Source organism: Chinchilla lanigera, unplaced genomic scaffold (genome assembly GCF_000276665.1).
Source record: "Chinchilla lanigera isolate Chin_1 unplaced genomic scaffold, ChiLan1.0 scaffold00192, whole genome shotgun sequence".
Classification (NCBI taxonomy): Eukaryota; Metazoa; Chordata; class Mammalia; order Rodentia; family Chinchillidae; genus Chinchilla; species Chinchilla lanigera.
In genome coordinates, this window is record NW_004955593.1 from 548,036 (window position 1) to 570,964 (window position 22,929).

Below are 22,929 nucleotides of genomic sequence, written 5' to 3' on the forward strand. Positions count from 1 at the left end.
CTCCTTTCCTTCCTTCCTTCCTTCCTTCCTTCCTTCCCTTGTTTCTTAATTTCTTTGACAGACCTACTCTATGTAGTTCAAGCTGGCCTCTAACTCACTCTCCCATTTGAGCCTCTGGAGTACTGGGTTTACACGTGAGCACCACCATGCCCAGCTGAAAGTAGCATTTATGATTTACTAATCGCTCTGATTTCTCTGAGTTCTGAGGTACTGGCACTGGGTTTTCAATTTAGCAAAATGATTGAGCCAGATTTAGATTTTTTTCTGAATTGCGTGATAGTTTCAAATGCCCTTTAGTTTAGTTTGTTTGTTGACTTAGTAATGTTGTAAAATCAAATAAAATTAAAAATGGAGGTTTAGTCACTATTTAAATTAATATTATTGTGTGTTTTGTACCTCAGAAATAATCCTTTTATAATGAACTCATGATTATCTTCTTAGCGATGATCAGGTGAAAAATATTTCCTGCTAGCGGATATTGAATTGTCATTGATGCAATTAAATTTTATGGGCAAAAATCTAATCTTTATTTACTTGAACTCAGCAGGAAGTGATGACGTTTTCAGCGTAAACACTCAGCGAGTTAATTTTTTCCTCCTGCAGAAGATGTGAACTAGCAAGCAAGTGACAAAATTAATCAAGTGATAAAATAATATGATGAAAAAGTTTTTCTCCCATCTGAAGCTGCTGCTGTCACTGAATAGCTTTCAAGCAAGAAGTCAGCCTGGGTTAACTTGATATTGTCAAACCCATCCTGAGTCGTGGCTTCACATGGATGCTTTATGATTTATACACAGATTGTGCCTATCCAGAATATCAAACATATTATATTGATTTGCAAGCAAAAATCCTTTTGAGAAATTCCAAGTTTATTTTTTAATGAGTATTTATTGAGTGTCTCTGATATCCCTTGCACCGTTCTACATATTGAGGAATAGTGATGAACAATTCAATTAAGAACTCCACTGACAGGGAGCTAAGATTCTAGTGGAGTTAGAAATCAGACTGACCAAGTAATTCAAATGATATATTCCAAAAGAAATTTTTCTGTTGTATTGGAATTTCACATAAAGCCACAAACCCAAGAACCATGAATAATTACATTTCCATGGTATAAAAAGGATTGCTGTATCATTTAAGTGTCTCTTTGTGTGTTAGCAAACATTAGGTGTTTCCAGCTGATTTAATGAATACTCCTCAGATTTTTAATCATTTAATATAACAAGAGATGTATGTGTACATGCCCCTGGTGGGTGGATTGTATCTTTCATGTTGTGATTCAGAGCCAAACTTTTTCCATTTTTTGATTCCTTCATCCTTTATCAACTTAGAAGTTCTTCCAAATTCTTAGAGAAAGAACAAATGAAGAGATGATAACTTCCTGTAGTTTCTCAATTGCCTTTGTATATAGGTAATATATCACTTGGACTCATTTACCATTAGAGAGAGAACTAATAGCACAGCTATATCAGAGTGCAAGAGGACCTTGGAAGTGTAATCTCTTGTGGGACAGTTGCTACTCAGTGGCATTTTCATCCTACGCATGAAAAGCATACAAATAGTGGGTGAAACTCAGCAGATTGCGCTCTCCCAACTTGAGTCTCTGTAGTGCACCCATCAGTGGAGAAGATATTTATTGTATGTCAAGAGAGGTGAGAAATCATTAGCTTATCATCCATTTCTAACCAATGTATGTTACTGTCAGAGCACCAGTAAGTGGCAGTGAAGCAGACACTGACAGTTAATATACCCTGGGTTTTGGTGAGTTCCAATCAATAGAATGGTCCACAGACTAAACAAAAATGACTAGACTGAAAGCAAGAAGCACTTCCACTGTCGTAAGACCTCATGAGTCAAAGTGAATTTGAATTTAAGGAAAGACACTGATCCCGGGCTATTTTGCAAGGTGCTAGCTCATGATACATTCTTTTAACGTGCAAAGACAGCAGGTGAGAGAATCTACGTGAAGTAATGCAAAATAGAGGAAGGACAATGAACCTCAGAAGTCAACTGGAGCTCAACCAGCGGAGAGGAATAGCCTGTAGTGTCTGCCTTTCATCTGTTCTGTATCTTGTAGCTTGAAGCAACCATTTTGGAAAAATTATTGCAGGAGAAGAGAAAGTTAGAGCTAGGGACACAATGGGGTTCAAAGAGCAGGTCATGCATACCTTCTTTCCTAAAAGTGGCCTGAGAAATTACTAAATAGTCCTGGAAGTGAGGGTGGGGTGCCAAGCAGAAAAAAACAAAACAAAACAGAAAAAGCATTCAAATGGGTAAGTATGGATTAAGTTTGGATTGGGTGACATATCTCAAAATGAAACTCTTTCACACCATGAGTCATCCTGAGATCCTAAAAGAAGGTAGAGAAAAGGCAAATCCTTCACTGATTTGGAGAATAGCAGTGGGTGAAACTCTTCAGATTCCACTCTACCAAGTTTAGTTCATCTAGGGGACACAGTATGGTAAAATGAATGAAAGAAACAAGTTTCGATAGTGATGAGTTTATGAACAAAAATAGCTTGGGATGATATTGGATACCTTTCTACTTTTGAAAGTAAAAGAAACCATGTGAAGATAGACAGCTTTAGAAGTCCCCATGTGCAGTCTTTACTATTTTACTTGTGTTTCAAAAAACTCAGTCCAATTGATTTATATTACATTTCACTCTAAATGTAAATTAATCTTAAAAGCCTACTCATCTGAATAGAGGAATATGCTATTAGTAAAGCATCTAATAGCCAAATATTTCAAACTTTTGTAGAAAATATTCATATAAATTTAAGTGACTGTACTCATCAAGTAAGAGTTATTTCTCAAAAAGTTTAGATATGGTGTGATACTTTAAACAAGGCAATAAGCCATTTGTGTATATAATTTACTTTAAGTGTTTTATTTTTTTACAGTATCTGTTCCAGATGATTATATAGTTCTGGAGTTATACAGGTCAAACAAAAGAGATGTTTCAAGAATAAATTTATAAATTTTGATTATTTCATATAAAGACTAACACAATTTTTTTCTCCTTATGGAACATATCAGCTCTTCTAAACTATCAAATGATATGGCCTTAAAATATTTATAATTAGAACATTAATTTTGACAATAAATACCTAAAATTAAGATTGTCTATGTAATGTAATATTTTAGAAGTGAAATGTGTGAAATTTTTGTGTATTTAAGTTTGCTGTTTTAGCAATACATGTTTGTGGTACACAATGAATGAATTCATCATGAGTTGGTACATGTATTGCATACTGTTTAATTCTGGAAGAAAATAGTATTTAAACCTTCAGAAAATTCAAATTTCAAAATTATTTTATAACATGTTATATTTGCAATATTTTCTAGAAATATTCCAAATATAGGCATAAGGAAACTTTCGACTGTAATGAAACATTTGTTTCTGTTGGTTCTATTGCTATTTTCAAGACTCCAGAGAATTAGACTGTGGAAATTTCAAAAATGCCATAATGCCAGTAGGTCTAAGCATCCCAAGGTTGCTGTCTGAAGGTTGCTCTGTGCAGCATTTTGAGAATGTGACCAGACCTTCTGGAAAACAGCAACGTGGTCAATTAATGGTACTTACCAGAGATACGTTAAGGATGCCAAAGAGGAGCTGGGACATAGTGCTTCACAGTTGATTGTCTCCATTCCCTGCTCTTAAGGTCCAACCTCCATAGAATGTTGCAACTCCTTTATAACAAAAGGCTTGTTCCTGTTAGAAGGGTTAAACTTCACAAAGGAATAGTAGGTTTAAATTGTTTGCTTTGTGTTGAGACCTTATGTGTAAGGATAAGACCTAAAATAATTTGCTATTTCAGTATTTTGCTCCTCTATGGGCCAAGGTGTAAATGTCTAATGCACAAGTTTCAATATGTGAGTTGACTAGAACTAGCACTACTTTGAAGAAATAGAATAGAAGAAGATAATGCAAAGTGTCAGAAAACATCACACACAGTGAAAACCGGGATTGTTCTGTAAGACTTCTGTTATACGTATATATTGATAGGAGTTTAGTGTCAATTTTATTATTCTGGGTTGTGATTAAAACATGTTGGAAAATCAATGGTTTAGACTCTAGTATTTTTGCTCCTCTGAAGAATCTATAACATTTTCTTGAGCTGACTATGATATCTGAAAAATATCTGAGTAGTATGCCAGGGTAAATACTTAGGCCAAAATTTTTTATTTCATTTTTCTATTTGAAGCCTTAGGCAGAATTCCAAGACCAAAGTTGATGGTATCTTGTTATCCTGACACATTCTCTCCCTTTGGTGTTTGATTTGTTTGACCCTTGTAAACAGCCTAGGAAGCTAAGTCTTAATAAGTGCTTTATAAAATATGACAAGTTGTCTAGCAAGATCAGTAAACTCTGTTATATGATGCTATCATTAAATTACTGCCGAAGGAAATACTGAAAAGTGTACCTCATAGTAATAATAATACTGGAGGAAAATGTATTTTAAATGTAATTTTACAAATAGTATTTTTACTATGTAATTTATTGGATCCTCTGTATGGTATGTTGTTAAAAATAGTGTTACTGCTTACCAAGAGTAATCAAGGAAAGCTTAAGAGAATAAAATTGGGTGAAATGTATTCAGTGAATAAGGAAAAAAGCCTTATATTTTGTAAGTTTTTTTCATTTTCTTACAGAGAACAACTGTGCTTACACTAAAATCTGATTATACATTTGGTTTGTAATTCTAGGAGACCAGTTGCATTGAAATACCTATCTCTAATCCCAAAGAGGAAACTCTTCACATAGATGTGATATTAACAAGTCCTGCCCTCAGTGGACTCCAACAACTTAAACTGAGTCCCTTGGAAAGTGTGAGCTACATTGTATGGTATTCTCCAGCAACAATAGGCTATAAAGAAGAAAGGTATGGTGTGAGTGTGGCGTTGTACAGTATTTTGTTGTTGATCTTTTGAAATTATGCTTTTAAAATCATTTCTTTGTAGGCTTTAATACAGGTATCTCTGATAAAACGTACTAATTTAGGATTAGCTTTGCTTCAGTACAAAATTATTATGTGGTAGCATATCAGATTAATTCCTAATTTCCCTTTTCACTTCCTATTTCAATTCACTTTTTAGTTAATCAATATTTCTGAGTGCAACAACTGAAAGAAATGAAAATAATTCCAAGAGAAATGCGAAATAAACTTTTATTTTTGGATGAAAATTATTCCTCATATTTTTTCTCAAATATAAATCATTCACATGGATGATATAGAGAAAACTAAATTACAGAAGCTATGCGATACTAAAAACATACAGATGCGTGCATATTTACACATGTGCAAATATTGGCACTAATATTAATGACAAGTGTGCTTATCACATGGTGATTTTGAAGTTTTCTTTGCATTATATATTCATATACATGTACACATAAAAATATGGCTCATGTGGTAATGTTTAACTCAGAAATTGTTTAAAAATAATTTATTTGTTTCGATGTTAATTTCCAAGTTATGTGAGTGTCTTTACACGGTGTGATCAAATATATGGTGTATTCTCAACCACCTTATTCACCAAGCCTGGCACTGTGTGGCCTTGGCTCTTCCCCAAAGTAAAAATGACTTTAAAACGTGACCACTTATAATTGATTTGGGATGAGGCAGCCCTTGACAGCGCAACTAAAGACACTAATGAAAGAGGAATTCCGCAGCTGCTTAATATAAAGAGAGCTCTCCAGAGCCAAATGCATTCAGTTCCACAAATTAAATTTGGTTTAATTACAGTTAAATATCGGGACTTTTTCTGTTATTTATCTCATAAAGACATTTAAAATACTTACGTTTTTAAACATTTTCTATTATTTTGACACACATTTATTAAATAGATACTAATGACCTCCATGTTTTCATGAATAATACAGTGCTTTTTATTACCAAAATGTGAAAAATTTAAAATGCCATCCACCATAAGTATAGAATATGTCACAGTGTAGCTGTCAAAGTCTACATTTGTAAGCATCTGTTTCTATCCATTTGAGATATTTTCTTCAAAGTTTATTGTACAAATTAAAACCACTAAAAAGAGTTTGCATATTTCTCTTCATCAGCATTATTTTTCAGCCTGAAATGGGTGAAGAGTTCTGGTGTTTACTGAAAGTAACTACCGAACTTCCAAAAACAAAGGAAATACCAGAAATATACTGTGACCTTGGAAAGTAAGTTCTATGTAGTAGAAAAAAAACCTACTTTCTCTAAGAAAAAATGTGAATATTTATCAATATCACTATAATGTATCTAATGTTCTAAATATATATAGTGGCAATCTTGACAAAGACAAGGAAATCAGGGCTTAGTAAATAAAGAATTGTATTCAAAGGAATGCCTCCATTTCAGAGATCTGCAGTGTTTCATCTCATAAAATCAAACAGAAAAATAATTTTATTTTATTTATTTTTTTATTTTTTTATTTTTTTTGGTTTTTCTCCGGTACCGGGAACCGAACTCACGACCTTGCGCTTGCCAGGCAGGCGCTTTTGCCGCTGAGCTAAATCCCCGGCCCCTCAGAAAAATAATTTTAATGGGATAAAAGAAGGGAAAGCAGATAAACACAGAATCTTAAGAGTGAAAGTTGGACAAAAAGTGAAAGAGGTCAGTGGTATCTAACATGAAAAAGTCTCACTGAAGAGGAAGATTCCCAGGAAAATCTGTGAATTGGGTCATGTTCTTTTGCGTGTGTGTGTGTGTGTGTGTGTGTGTATCCTCAGGGACAGGAAGAGTTTAGAGTGTAGTAGAAAACAGAGATGACAAATGAAAGTTTGGTTAACTCAAAAACAGAAGGCAGCCAATGGGCAACTCTGAACACTTGGTCCTTTAGTTAATACCATATTCCCTGAGATATGATCATTCCTATTTAGGTGGTCAAATTCTTATTACATGTGTAGCACCAAATTCGTTGCTGGTGAACAGGAGTAAAGAAACCACAATTAAATTTTAAAGAGTACTGTATATGCCCTAGTGGGTAAATCAGTGCCTCTTAGTTAATTTCTCTCTCAGTACCCAAAAAAAGTGTTGAATTATTCCAGTACTAGATCTTAGGCCAAAAATGACAAGTGATTGATTAAGAAGTGATTTCAAAGAAATCTGTAGAATAGGGAAAGTAAGATAAGGGAAGAAGCTAAGCAAAAATGTAGCTGAAGGTACATTCCTAGACTGAGCTTGCAGGTCTAAAGTTTAAAAGAAGTCTAAGTGTTTGCCCTGTCTTGAAGCAAGAGAGCTGTTCTCTGTTTGTTTGTTGTAGTCCAACCCTGATTCTATTTTATATTTATTTTTAATGGGCAAATAATAATTAGTATATTTTATATTTTATTTTATTATTATTATTATTATTATTATTATTATTTTGGTGGTGGTCATGCTGGTGATTGAACCCAGGGCCTTGTGCATGCAACTCAAGAACTCTACTACTGAGCCGTATTCCCAGCCCAAGATATATTTTTATGTTATAATGTGGTATTTTGGTATATTGTGGAATGATCAAATCTGGCTGACTGTATCACCTCAAATATTTATCAGTTATTGGGATATCATTTAAAACCTTATGTTGTAGCTATTTTGAAATATGTAGTACATAACTATTAAGCATGCTGTAAGCATTTCAACTTTCATACTTGTCATAACATCTTCTGGGAAGAGGTATCAATTCTACTCTGAAAGATTTAGTAGGTTCCAGAACAAAGGTCACAAACAAACATACAGAAGTTGGGGAATGTGGAGAGAGACCTGGTAAAAAATATTGTTATATATTTAAATTTTATATATTTTTCTTATTGTAATATATAAAAGTCATATATGAAAGTTATTAATAAATATAGGATTCTTATGTGGAAACATTTTCCCAGTGTTATGATCCCTGATTTTTTTCTTTCATCTATATAGTGTTAGCACTTTTTATACTTGCCTTTCCTGTAATTTATTTTTTTATCAAAATCACGCTTATGTATAATTAAAAGGCATATGATGCTAAAAACATTTATCAAAATGTTATGTTGATAAATCTTTGAGAAATCTTTTTAAATAAGCTCATCCAGTATCCTTATTTTCTTTGGAAGTTTGTAAGATTTGTAATTGCATCCAGTGTCTTTAACTGTCTTGCTGTGGCTTTTTTCTGTGTAACTGGAATTTCTTGATAAGGAAACTTGTGAGTTGTGGTATCTGGAATCTTCTTGAATTATGCCATCTATATCGTCTCTCTTCTTTGTTTCTACATCTATGTTTTAGGGGTGGATTTTAATACTTTTCCCTTTTTGCCCAATATCTGTCTTTTTTCATTCATGTAGATTAACTCAATTTTATCTTCCATTCCTTCTACTGAGCTTTTAATCAACTATTAATATCAAAGACCATTTTGTTGTTACTATTATTCTTCATTTGATAGAACAATGTTTTTATTTTATCACTTAAGATATCAGTGGTAATTTTATTTTATTTTATTTTTAATTTTAATTTTAATTTTTTGTCTTTTCGAGACAGGATCTCACTATGCAGTTGAGGCTGGCCTTGAGCTCATTTTGTAGACCAGGCTGGTGTCAAACTCGCAGTGATCCTCCTGCCTCAGCCTCTCAAGTGCTGGGATTACAGGCATTAGCCACCACGCCCGGCATCAATGGTAATTTTAAAAGGTCATGATCTTTGTCTTACATAAATATTTTTTATCTTTCTTTTTAATTAGTATATGCTTGTGATACATAATAATTACATTTATCTTGGGGAATTGGTACAACTATATAGTGCATCTTAATCCTTTTCACATCCCTTTGCCCTCTCCTCCTGTATTTCTTTATGTTTAAATCCCTTTCCCATTTTCATGAAGTCTGTCTCCCTCTTTCTTATATTCTATCTTCTATTTTTTTTAGTATTTATACTTTAGGCTTCTCATATCAGAGGAACCATGTGATATTTAATCTCTGTGTCTGATGTATTTAACTTAGCATTACAATCTCAAGGTGCATTACTTCTCCTACAAAGGACTCTAATTTACCCTTCTTTATGGCTCCATTGTGTATTATACACCACATTTTCTTTATCCATTCATCTGATGGGCATATCGGCTGCTTCCAAGATTTAGTTATTATGAGTTGTGTTGCTGTCAACATGGTTATGCATGTATCTCTGTAATATAGTATCTCTGTCACTTTCAGAATAGAACAGATGTAGCTGGGTCAAATGGCATTTCTATTTTTAGTATCTTGAGCACAGCTGAGTGAAGGGACAACCTACAGAATGGAAAATCCTGATCTCTGTCTTATTAGCAACTTTATCAGATGCTTGTTTTGCCCATTTTTAAGTTCGAGACTTTAAATGAGAAATGCGAAATTCTCACACCATGTATGGGCCCTATTGAAAATTCATGTTCTTCTTTTGATTTGTAATGTTTTGGTACCTCGTGTTGAACCTAGGCCCTTATATGTACTTAGAATGCGTGCTATCACTGAGCTAACACATCAGCCCTCATTGTCTTTTATACGCAATACTTCATCTATTTCCATTCTTGCAAAAATTGTTTACCTTACTGATGGACTTACAGGTTGTTAGTCTACTATACAATATGTTATTTATAACATTTTATATGTCTTACAGCACATTTGTGCTCATTTCCATTGGACATAAACAGGAGAATGCACTATATGTTGCTTATGAAAAGCATTTCTTTAAATTTAATAGACAACAACCATTTTTTTTTTCTGATTTGTCTGTATTTTCCTTTTGTTTTTTTGTTTTTTTTTTTTGGTTTTTCTCCGGTACCGGGGACCGAACTCACGACCTTGCACTTGCCAGGCAGGCGCTTTTGCCACTGAGCTAAATTCCCAGCCCCTGTATTTTCCTTTTTAACGTAAAGATTTTTCTATATTTTGTATATAAGTAATTGTGTATTATATATGTTGTAAATACATTCTTGTACTGTAGGATACATTTTAACAATTTTAGTGAGTCTTTTAAAAGAAAATAAATGGTTAGTTTTAGCCAAAGAATGCTTCTTTGTTGCCAATTATTTCCTGTCTCTCAAGACCATTACCTAATATATCATTTCTAGAACAGTGTAGTATGCATACCTCTCCTATCCAGATCTGCCGAATCGCTAGAAGTGATATCTGAGTGTGAGAGAAACGTGAAGTAGGAGGTCAGTACACTAACTCAGGAACCTGGTAATAGCAGCTTGGGCCACAGTGTTGGCAACAGTATGGTGAAAAGTATCCTTTGCTAACTAATAGTATATGAGATAGAGGCAAAACAGAAATGCCTGGATGACACTGTTTATTTACCTGAAAAGCCAGAACAAAAAAAAGTTTACAATAACTGAGATAGGGAAAACTACACAAAGACCTAGTTTAAGGTTAGACCTAGTTTAAGGTTAAGACCTAGAATGATAGGTCTGAAAATTAAGGTGAGTATTATATATGAGAATAAGTAGAAAGGTGATATAAAAACCTGCAATACAGTGGAAACAGTCAGGTTGGAGATGCACAATTAGTTCTTCCTTGCTTCGTAGTGATAGAAGCAGTAAAGACTAAACAACAGAATTATGTATATACATTTCTAAAACAGAGATAGCCTTAATTATCCCCCATAGTTGGCTTTACAGATTATTATTAATGAAATTAAGAAAGTTAGGTAGGATTCCCTTAATAAATCACTGGTAAAATGAAATGAAATCAATTCAGTTACCCCAGCAAATTTTACACATTAGAGAAATACTTTTCTTTCTGAGTTTTATACTAAGTGCATTCTTCCCAGGGGTTCATCATTATTTTCTCATCACTTGGATTCTATATCACCTGTTTTTAATTTTTTTTTCTATTTTGAAGGAGCTTCAGACTTGAAAAAAGTTGACACAGCAGGACAGTGTCCATGTTTGCTTTATCCTGTAAATAGTTTTAAAGATGCTACTTCTTGGTTCCCATTAAAATTATCTTTTTGTTTTTTATTGTTCATATTTTAAATTTCCTTACCCTAGTCTATAGTACAAGTTTGAAGCGGTTTTGATGAAACAGTTTGTCATGACTATGGAGAAATAGGGAATTCACTGGGAAGGCTATAAATTATAAGCTCTTTAGAACTTTAATTTTGTTCCTCAATAATGTATGTATCAACAATCTTCAATACATGCATCAATGATCTACAGTCCTCATCTCTAATGTATTGTAAAACTAGCACAAAAGAAACTATTAAATTAAATATAAAACCCTTTTACTGGGTGAACAGTGAATCAAGCTCCTCTTCATATTTTTCTGTGTGATTCACTGGTACTCACAGGCTTTCTCACTTTCTGCAACAGTCCCATTTCAAACATCCTCAAGTTATATAAATACTCTGCAAAGAAATTGATTTTAATCTCTGCAAAGCTAACAGTTTTTCATGTGTTTATTAGTGAATGTTTTGAAATGTAGTGTGCTTTATTTCATAATTACAACTTGAATTGACAGAACAATTTTAATTTTATTTTGGAGAACAACTTTTTATTTATAGAGAAAATATAAGTCAGAGTCTATTGAAGTTACAATTATGAGAGTTTTTAGTGTATAATTCAGACCAAGTACATTTTATTTGGTATTGAGCCTCTGCAGCTCCTGCTCTAACCCTTCTTGAACTTCAGACTCATCCTTCTATCGGTGTGGTAGATATTTAATTAAATGTGCTATAGGCTCATTTTCTCTCAGCAAAGCTCCCTGCTGTGTATGTTACCTTATTTAATGTCTTCACCTTGCAAACAACCATCCAAACACACACACACACACACAGACACACACACACACACATACTTGAAATGGGAGTATCACGCTCATTACCTACTTATATCAAGTGTGGTAAACTCTGATGTTAGGTGTTTTTATTTTGTGAGCAAAAATACAAATAAAATAAAATTAGCTATTTTAAAATAGACAATTCAGAGGCACTTATGATCTTTGCACTGTTGTAAAGCCATCACCTCTATCAACTTCTATACCTCCTCATCACTCCAAAAGGAAACTCTATATCTACTAGGCATTTATTACAACTTCCCCTCTTCCCATGCTAGAAAATACTTATTTGCTTTCTGGCTATATTTATTTAGACATTACATAGAAATAAAATCATACAAATAAGACCTTTTGTGTTTGGCTTCCATTTGAGTACGTAATGCCACTGCTTTGCTGCTTCTGGAATTAGCCTGCAGTTCACCAGTGGGCCATTTCCATCCTCTAGGTCCATACATGGCCTGCCCTTCTGCTTGTCCCTTCTCCTTCCACACACAGACTTCAACCAATTTTTGTTCTCATGGCCAATCTCTGGAAGCTCTTGTCTCCTCTCTGTGTCTATTGTTCAGGTCCTCATTCTTCTAGTTGGATCACTATACAACAGTGATTATAGTTTCGGTGCCCCTCTCTTCCGTTCTCACTACAGTTCATTTCCTAACTAGGTTCTCATATATATACACATATCTATATGAATATGATATATGGTAAGTATAATATATAATATGTGTGTGTGCATGTGTGTATTTGAGAATGTCATACTTCTACTTAGAAAATCAGTCAAATGCACAAATGAATAAGGTCTCTAGCTCCCTTTACTCTCTTCAAAAATAAAATGAAAGTGTTTTAGCTTGGTATGTGAAATCCTCTCTGTTCTTCTCTTTGTCTTGTTCAACCTTATTCCAGCCACCACTAATAGGTCTGCTAGTGCTCCATATTTACCTTTGCCATCCTCAGCGTATGAGTAAACCTACACTATAATGAGCCTCTGCCAGTACTGATTCAAAACCAAAGGTTTCTTCACACGTCAAAATCATTTTGAATATTAATAAAATGAAATTAACAGATGCAGATCTTTGTTTTCACTTTGATTAATAAGACCAACTATGACACTCATTTCAATCTAACGTGTCTTCAGAATTTGACAATTGTGAATATTTCTAATTCTTAAGTAGTTTTTCAATTTATTAGTAAGATTTATATCAAAATACCTGACAGTGAAAGGAGATGTAAGTCAAAATAGTAATAACAAGAATATTTAAGAAAGTAAGTATTTCCTAGAAGAGGGTTGCCTAGAAATCCTATATTTGATTCCTTAGGGTTAAATACCCAAGAGCCTGTCAAAAAATTAGATTTATTTTTGATTTTTGAGACAGTGTCTCACTATGTAGTTCCGGCTGGCCTTGAGCTCACTATGTAGCCCAGGTTGGCCTCAAACTCTTGGCGATCCTGCTGCCTTAGTCTCCCCAGTGCAGGGATTACAAGCATGTGGCACCATACCCAGCTCAAAAATTGGATTTTAAAGCAGTAAGGAAATGCTCTTAATTTTCTCAGTTTTGTTTTACTGCTCCATGGAAACTGTTTTGATTTGATCTTTTATGGCAGTTAAGTTTTGATGCATAATCAACACAAAGAATGAGAGACAGAGATTACTTTTAAAGCAATATGCCAAATCACAAATATCTGGATGATGCATATGCTAAAAACAAATATAAATGGAGCTAGTGCCACACCACAGGAAATACTCATCTGCTGTAGCCTGAAGTTTAAATGTTGGTTATATTTGAAGTAAATTTCAGAGATGTATATATAGTTTTAGAGAGATGATAAATTGAATTTTGGGAAGTATGAGCTTTCTTTTAGTTCTCTTAAAATTTTCATCCCTAGTACATGAGCAACTTGTCAACCAAAAAAATAGAGACAGGAGAAAATCTCATCTTCAGTGTATCTTCTACATTATCTATTCATAACCAAATCCAAGGCATGTACTTGCAACTCGATTGTTTAAACAAATGCAAGAGTACCAGATATAAACACTTCAATTTCAATTAATCACCAGCTGTTCTTGAAACTGATCTAGGCATGCGAGAATGTTAAAATCGTGGTGCTCTGAGTTGAATTATAAATCACTAAATGAGTTAAAAATCCACAGTATTGCATCAAATATGTGCATCAAATTTGCTTCTCAATGATACTTGAAAAATTTGTTTTCTTGTTGTAGTACAGATAACTACTTCGAGAACATTTTGTTTATAATTTTCTATGATATGACTTATGAGGAAATTTGTTTCCTTTATAATATGCAAAGTAAAGTCAAGTGTGTTGGCGCTTACCTATAATCCTTGCCCTTGGGAGGCTGAGGCAGGAGGAGTGCCACAACTTCAAGGCCAGGTGGGCTACACAGTGAGTTCCAGACCAGCTTGAAATACATAGTGAGACTGTGCCTCAGAAAACCAAAATAATAAGAATGAGAATATACAAAGTAGATACTAACCAAAAAAACTGAGGGTAAATGTGTCATGCATGTAGTAAGTAATTTACTTACTACAATTAATGAAAATGTGGTTATTTTCATGAAATTATTTTTCATGTCTCTGGAGAAATAAATTCATTATTTACAGAGTTGCTCAATTTGTAATTGAGAATTATGAAAGTAATATATAATATCTCCTTAAAATGAATCACTATATGCATACATATTGTGTAATAAGAAAATTTATTTGAATTATTTTGTATTAATGAATTGAGCTCTACTCAGCAAATATTGCCACTTTTCCTCTAATAGTATCCTAATACAAAAATTAATAATATAGAGTTCTTGATGGATCTCTCATTTTTATTAAAGAGTTGACATCTAAATATTTAAATCTTAATTATTTAAGAATATAAGCAAGAAATAGTACAGCAATAGATAAGGGTGTCTGTAAATACTTAAAATTATTTTATTATGATTCTATCTTTCAATAGTACAGCAAGATCCAAAAGTATGAGTAATTATGATTGTTTGAAAATTGTGAGCCCCCTTGATTAGTCCATGCTTTAAGCATAAGTAGCAGTCATACTTTTTAGTGTTTGCTCATTATTAGTTTGGATTTTGTTAATATTATGGATGGAAACTTTGCGAATTTATTGCCATTACTCATTTCAGACTCTGTTAGCTTTTTTGGCTAGATTTAGAAGTTATGGAATACTGAGTAAACAATGCTCATAAACTGTATTATATTCAAATATTCACTATGAAATAATATTTGGTCTCCATAATACAGAATCAGGGATTATTTATTTTATCTAAATGTCCTTATCACTACATAACTATTCTTATTTTAACATTCATAAAAGTCATTATATTAGCTTCCTAGGGCTACCAAGTCAAGCACCAGGAACTGAGTTGCCTAAGAAGGTATAAATGTGTTGTCTCACAATTGTGGAGGCTAGAATTTCAAAATCAAAGTGTCATCAGGGGCATGCTGTAATTGTATTAGTCATGTTCACAAGTTGGCATGGATAGAAGATGGACAGCATTTCATTTTCTAATCTTTTTGAGTAAAATCTTTTTATTTTTGAATTATGTTTGTCACAATCAAAACAAAACACTACTTCGTAAAGATGTACAATTATTATATGTCAACTTGTCTTTTGTGAGGCTATAATTCAACCTGTATTAGTCAAGTTTATGGGATTATCATTGAAGAAATTTGTAAATAACAGGAACTTTACTCTTTGTTTTTCCTCCTAGGCGTGTCATTCAGACCATTCCCTTATATAATCCTACACATGAAACTTTAGAATTGCAAGTAACAAACAGTAATCCTGGAAATTTTATCCTGGAAATTAATGGAACATCACCAGTAAGTACATTCAGAAAGTGATGAAACCTACTGGTACTACAGCATTTTCTAGTTCTTATCTTAAGCACCTGTGGAGTATTATCATTTGGATTACTAGTAAGGTTTTAGATCTTCAAAATTGAAAAATGTATTTTTCTATTATATAAATTTTCCCATGAATTTCAAACTGTCATGAAAACAATATCATGCTAGTTTGAAACTTTTGGAAGTACATATGCTAAAATGATGGCAGTATCACTAAATTTTAAATAAGCTATGTTGTAGTCGGGGTTTGCAAGGGAAACAATTTAATACAGAACACAGAATTTATAGGATTACTTTATACTATTCACCCGAAGAATGAAGTAGAAAAGATTGCAGGGAATCTGCCCACACAGCAGAGACCCAAAGAATCCAGGTGAGGGCCTAAATTCCACGATAATGTCCTGCGTGAGTCCAGCTGAAGACCTAGAGTCCATAACAATGCCGCCTGTGAGTCCAGCTGGATGCCAAGAACCCATGACGATGTTTCATGCAAGCCTATTTCATGGATCTGTGCTGGGAAGGTCCTAAGGTCAGTGGTGGAAGCTAGAAAGTCTGCACCAGCATGATGAAAGATCTGTGCTAGCAGGCTGAGGGGTCTGCACTGGAGGCAGGAAGTGACGCTCAAAGTAAAGACCAGAGCTCCCCCTAAAAGTATCACAACCATCCTCAGAGACAACGAGAGCCCGAGCTCCTCTGATGACGAGAGCAGCGGAGTCCATATCAGGAAAGCCAGCGCTTCAAGCTTCTCCAGGAGAACCAACAACACACCACCTGCCCCTCCGGTTCTCCTGTGCTGTTGCCAACCATCCTCAGCTGGGCCCTCCACACCCAGCACCACGCTGATTCCATTTAGCTGGGTGTTACAAGTTGCCCATCGGTTGTCAATCCACCACAAGCTGGTTGTACTTTATTTCTTAATGATTTTAATAATCAGTTTTTGCAATAATTGCCCATTAATATGACTACCTCAAAAGTCATTATATATTTTCAGTGTCTCAAGAGAACAGGTCATCTCTACCCCTTCTTCAGCCCCTGCCCCTACCTCTCACATACATTTGTAGTGCTAAGAATCCTGCTCTACAAACTCCGTTCTTGCCTCTACCTCAGTTCCTCATTTTGGGGCCCTGGCAAGAACTAGAGTCAGTGCAAAGGGTCTAAATTATTTTTTTCTTCAAGTTACAAAACAAGATATTACAGTTTAACATATCTATCCTTTTCCAAAATATAGGACTCCATTTTTTGCAGTGAGTGAGAAACCTTATACCTTCCGTTAAACATCAAAATGATAATTCCAGGCTAGGCAGGTTAGCATGTACCTATTGTCAGCTACTCAGGAGGCTGAAGCAGGAGGATTCCTTGAACCCAAAAGTTCAAAACCAGCCTGGGGAACAACACAAGACCCTGTTTTGAAAAAAAGAAAAAAATAAAAAAGAATGAAAAAGATAATTCCTACAGTTTATTTTCATCACAAAACCTTACAATAAATCATGGAAGTCCGCTAGCAGATATGATACTTAAATTAAGAGTTTACTACTTAGTGTTAAAGGACTGTTTACCAAAGTATGTATCAAAGTGCACATGCATGCTTGCATTATTCAACACCATGTTTCCATAAATTATGTGTAACATGGGATTGAGCATGTAGTTTATATATAACATGAGTAAGTTGTATTCATATTTTTTATGTTTCTGCTTTTAGAGCAGAGTCTAATCTATGGTCTAATGGAAAACAAATGCAATGTACTTCATGACAATTTAAGGAGATGGACTCTCTTATCCTTTCCATCCAGAGCTTTCTACATCTACCTCTTATCTATCTCTTTCTGTCTCTTTTATCTATCTATCATCTATCATCTATGTATCTCTACTTATTCTTCAGTACTGGGGATTGACTCTAGGGCCTTCACACTGAACTGCATCCCTAGCCTTTTTTATGTTTTATTTTGAGGCAGGGTCTTACTAATTGGCTAATTGTAGGTCTTTCAGGTCATTTTAATCAACATACTTCAAGTTGTATCTGTTTTTTATTTGTTTGAGACAGCATCTTGCTGTGTAACGCATGCTTGCCTTGAATTTGCAGCAATCCTCCTGCCTCAGCCTTTTATGTGCTGGGATTACAGGCATGTGCCACCATGCCTGGCTTCAAATTGTATCTCTTAAGGTCATATTATTCTCCTGTTGTCTCATATCCATATGAATTCTGATTCATTTAGCTGTCACATAATATCTTTCCCTCCTGAACTAGGATTCAGTGTAAATCCACACATTAGAATTCGGTATATGATGAAGGTTGTAATAAAATGTTTTAAAGTGTCAGAATAGTCCTACATTTAATACATTGATTATACCCCACTACACAAACCAGTGAAGTAATTACAATTAAATTCTTAAGAATTATGTTTACCTTTCTGGGACATAAATTCTTTGTGATTTTCAGTGAATTTGGGGTATAAATAAAAAAGTAAAATTGAAATACTGCTTGATTGTATGCACTAGCTCAATTTTTCCCATATGCTTATATCATTTATTTATAGAAGAGGAATTTGAGAATATAGAAGCCAAAACATTAAACTAAATGATTAGTAAATTATTTTAATTAACTGAATTGAAATCTAAGTTAATGTAGCAGCTTGGTTCCTTCTTTCTTTCTGTGTTACTTTGTCTATCTATAGAGACAGACCTGTGTATATATACAGAAATATATCTACATCTCTCTCTATAGCTATAGAGAGAATAAACTATTTTTCATATATGCTAAGTTGAAAGGCTATATAAAATTAATTTTCTTGCTAAGGCTAATGACAACACTAATTTACATTTCCAAAGCATTTATTAACTGATAAACTCCAAACACTGGATGATTAAAGAGAAGGCCAGTATGAGATAAAATTATTTGCTGTAGATAAACTATACATAATCGGGAGGTGACTTTATTGTATCTATAAAAGTAAATTTCCGTTTGCATTTTGTGGTTATATTTGCATTTTGTTGAGCACTAAATGCTGTATCTTACAAAGATTGAATGGTGCTACTAACTTGTAATTTTGTAATTTTGCTCTTCCAAAGTTTATTTGCAAATGTATTAGTATAAAACATAGAATTCCTTTTCAGACAAACAAGTGACTTGCTTATTCTATTATTCTGTAAGTGCTGATATCAAACACTGTTTTATTCCCAGTGTAGCACTTTGATTACAAAAGATACTCAAGCCTTCATTATATTGTGGTAGAATCGTTGGTTTCTTTCACTATGTCTGAAGAACTAATTCAAACTCTTAATGTACACACCAGCGGGTCACAGCTTGAGTGTGTGTATAACATGATTAAGAAGAAAACTTTAGTGTACCTTAAAGGATCATGTCTTCCATCCATATTTCAAAACATTTCATTTTTTTAGCGTGGCCAGGGCTACAAGTTAGGTTCCTGGTAGCATGACATGTACCATGCAATGGTTAATAAACTGTAGACTCTTAAATAAAATCCATATTTCTGTGTATTTAGGAAGATATAATCCACTTTTAACCCTGGTTTAAGAGCATATAATCCAGGTTTTAACACTGACTTCCTTTTACATTGTTACTAAACTCACATTGTCCTTTTACATTTTTACTAAATTCACATTGTCTGAGGGAAGATCATGGCATAGGAACCAGATATAGGCTCTTTTATCAGCGTCTTGTTTACTTTTCTCTCTTTGCTGGGGAAAAAAACACCTTATACCCCAAATTAAGGAAGGAAAGGTTGATTTAGCTCACAGTTTCTGGAAGTTTCAGTCCATAATCAGCTGGCTCCAAAGCAGGGTGGTACATGGCAGTGGGGCAGCAGTGTAAGCCAGCAGAAGACAGCAAAAGCAGCAAGAGCCAAAGGGGAAGAGCAAGCCTCTGTTCTGTACCTCCCTTATGTTTTATGCAGGCTACCTGCCCAAAGGGTGGGTGTAGCACTCACACTATCTCTGTTCTCTCCTCTTGCACAGGCTTAGGATGTTTACAAAGTGAGGATCCCGGCCCCCTGCTGAGTCATTTAGTTAAACTTCTAAACTTCTCAAGTTGACACAATGATCAACATCCTAGAGGGGTGAGGGCATGTCCTTTACAACCTAGGATGTAAAACTGCTGGGTTATTTAGTTAAGCTTCTAGACTTCTCAAGTTGACACAATGTATCAACCATTACAGTCAGTTTTCACAGAGAAGGTTTATTGAGAAAAAATAATGTGTGTAAGGCCACACATTTATCACACAAACATCAACCTTACATATACCTAGCACATAATGATACTACCTGAAAGAAAAGTGTTGACTTTTTTTCTCTTTTGCTTCTTTTTAAATTTACATAGCTGATTATACTTCCTCATTCCACCAAAGAGGTATTGGTTTACTTTTATCCTTCTGCCCTTGGAAGAGCTGGTCATAAAACTTGTATCAACTTCTGCTGTGCTCAGGTATGATAAGAGTATTCTTAAATTTCAAAATCAATACATAAGTAAATCCAGTTTGTCCATTTGACATCTTTTCAAGTAAAAGAAATTCAGTGTAAATCATCACTTACATATACGTTGGGAAATACAATATACCTTATCTCCGCACAAGCACCGAATAAGGTCCTTTTGGATGAGAAAAGTATATGCCCAGATTTAAAACATAAATATCTTAATGTAAATATCAAATCATTTGTATATATGTAAATTTTCTGATTTCAGTTTTATTTTTTAAAGTTCAATGAAAAGTATGAAAATGTAGAATGAAGTCTTGGAAATATTGTTACTTCCTCAATTAATTTTATTTGTATGGTGTTCCTAAATAATAATTTAATAAAATTATTGTTTGAGCATTAATAAATGTGCTCTCTCTTTCTCTCTCCTTATATAATTTTAACAATTATCTTAATTTATTAGCAGCAAAGTCCTATAAGGGAAATGTTGTTAGCAGCACTATTTTATGGATCAGAAATCTGAGCCTCAGAGAAATTAAGATCAATATATAGTAAAATGTTGCACTGAGAACTGAATCCAATGTAGCAATTGACTATATAAGATAATAAAGCATTATATTGTAATGAAATAACTGGCTTATTTCATTATCTCAAAAGACATAATTCAAACATATACAGAATCAAAGGTCACACTTTGAGTGTGGATATATTAAGGTAAAGAGAAAAATTTTAATGCACATTTTAAATAATGTGTCTTCTGTCTATGCTTAGAAGTAATTCATTTCTTTTGACATTTTCCAAGGCTGCCTACTTGGTAACTGGTTGGTAGCTTGGCATATACCATGGGCCACTGCGTTAAATTATGAGCTCCTAAATAAAATGCACATTTCTGCTAGCATCTTCATGAGAAAATTTCACAGCTACTTATAGTTTTCCAAGACTAATATAACTATAATTTATATATGCATAAGTAAGTATGTGTCTTACTGATCATTAAAATTTATATATTTTTACATGTATTATAATTTCCTCCTTCAAATGTTGATGGGAAAGAAAATCGGGAAATATACTTGATGTTGCCTTACATTTGAGTGTCACTAGCAGCAAATATATCGCAAGGATCCCTATGTCAGTGCAGGGTCTGTAGAAAACTGAGGTATCTTCGTCTCCAAAATTACACTGTTGTTCATTTAAAAAAATGTTTTGAGGCTGTTAAACTTCCTAACTGATAACATGACCTGAACAAAATTGTAAGTTTACGTTTGATTCTCAAAACTATTTAAAAATTTAACAGTAATCGTCATATAGAGGGAAAAATTTAGGGGTATTATTTTCTTTCAAGTAAATAATTTTAACAAGGCCTGTCTTTCAAAGAACTGCTTCAAAGCAGGGTTACAAACTTCAAATCTTAATTATTGGGGGCACTTTAGTGGCTCACATTTCTGATAGAAATTGTATCTCTGTAAGGATAGTCATGCATGTCAACAAGGTGATTGTCAGCTTGGCTTATTAATTTCTTTGGAAAAGTCCACAGTGATGTAACCTTTAACAGCTTTCAGTGATACAAACATCCTGCTCTAGCATGCATGCCTTAGGTTTGCCACCACTGGAACCTGGAAGTTAAATTCTTTATCAAACACATGAGAACTCAAAGAAGTAAGCAATCACCTCAAATCTTTTGTGAATCAGCTGATTTCAGGTACTCTGCATATCTCCTCCCAAGCTGTAGCAAATCTCTACGGGTTCATTTATACTTAGACTTTAGTCAATAATTCATCTGTTCAACTACGCAGTCAAGACCTCTTCAACCTTTTCAATACATCTCTTCCACGTTTGTGACTTTTCTTGCCCTTTTAAACTCGGAATGATTTAGGTCTTCCTCTTTTATTTAATTTATCCAGTTGATGTCTTTTGCAAGCAAAACCTGTTCATTGTAAAGTATTAATTGAGTGAACTTTTGAAAAAATGGTATATATTATGTATGAGTAGGCATGTAAAGAATGCGTTTTTAAAATAAAGCGTTAGAGTTTGTTTTTCCAAGTCTGAAACTTCGGGTTAATTTTTACCATTAGAAGGAAACCCACGTAGATTTCTATCACTCTCTGGATTTAAATGTTCAAATCTATCTAAACTGACATGCAATAACTAAGGAGCTGACTAATCTAAAATCAACTAACAACAGTGCCTTTAGGATAAACTTAATTTCCAGTTACGTCTCTTGGCTAAACTGAAGGAAATAGCTGTGGTGAATAATCTACTTCATTTGTTTCTGGCTTAGATCCATGTGAAGAGCCCTGCATTCTAAAAACTGACTTTGAACTTGTTATTGCATAGATCTTGAATCTTCAAATTAATTTGACTAAGACATCACAACATCAAATATTATGAATTCATTATATATCAGACTCAATGATATTACATTATTACATAACAGAATAAGAGGAAGAGTTGCAAACAGCAGACATGGAAATTGAAACTTTTTAGTATCAAATACTATGTTCTTAGATTTTCTTTCTTATTTGTAATACCTGCCTTCATGTCATTCATACCTTGTGCCACTCATTTCATATAAATATTAGAATAGCAAAAATGTAAGAAGATAAAAAATTGGAGCAGTTTTATAACTCAGCATGAGACTACAAACTTTGCAGGCTGCGTATATGGAAAGTTCTGTTGCTTGGGAGTTCTGTTAATTCTGTGGAGTGCTGTTCAGTGTGCAAGCCAGATTTACTATCTTTGATCGCCGCTTGTCTCTCTTTTAGGACTCTCAGAATTGGATCTTTTACTGAAAGAAACAGTTAATGTTTAATTTTTTCTACCAATTTTACATTTTTATCTCATAATCAAACAACTACTTTGAAGACAACAAAATGC

General features: G+C 33.9%; 1 protein-coding gene across 1 annotated transcript in view; it reads left to right on the plus strand.

The window, feature by feature from the left end:
* The window catches only part of LOC102019004, a gene marked incomplete in the record, with an annotated part of 405,168 nt that overhangs the window by 280,787 nt on the left and 101,452 nt on the right, over positions 1-22,929 (plus strand). The window contains 4 exon segments of the mRNA XM_005414632.2: positions 4,711-4,886; positions 6,074-6,181; positions 15,492-15,603; positions 19,961-20,065. Of these exon segments, the coding sequence (XP_005414689.2) occupies positions 4,711-4,886; positions 6,074-6,181; positions 15,492-15,603; positions 19,961-20,065 (501 nt within the window).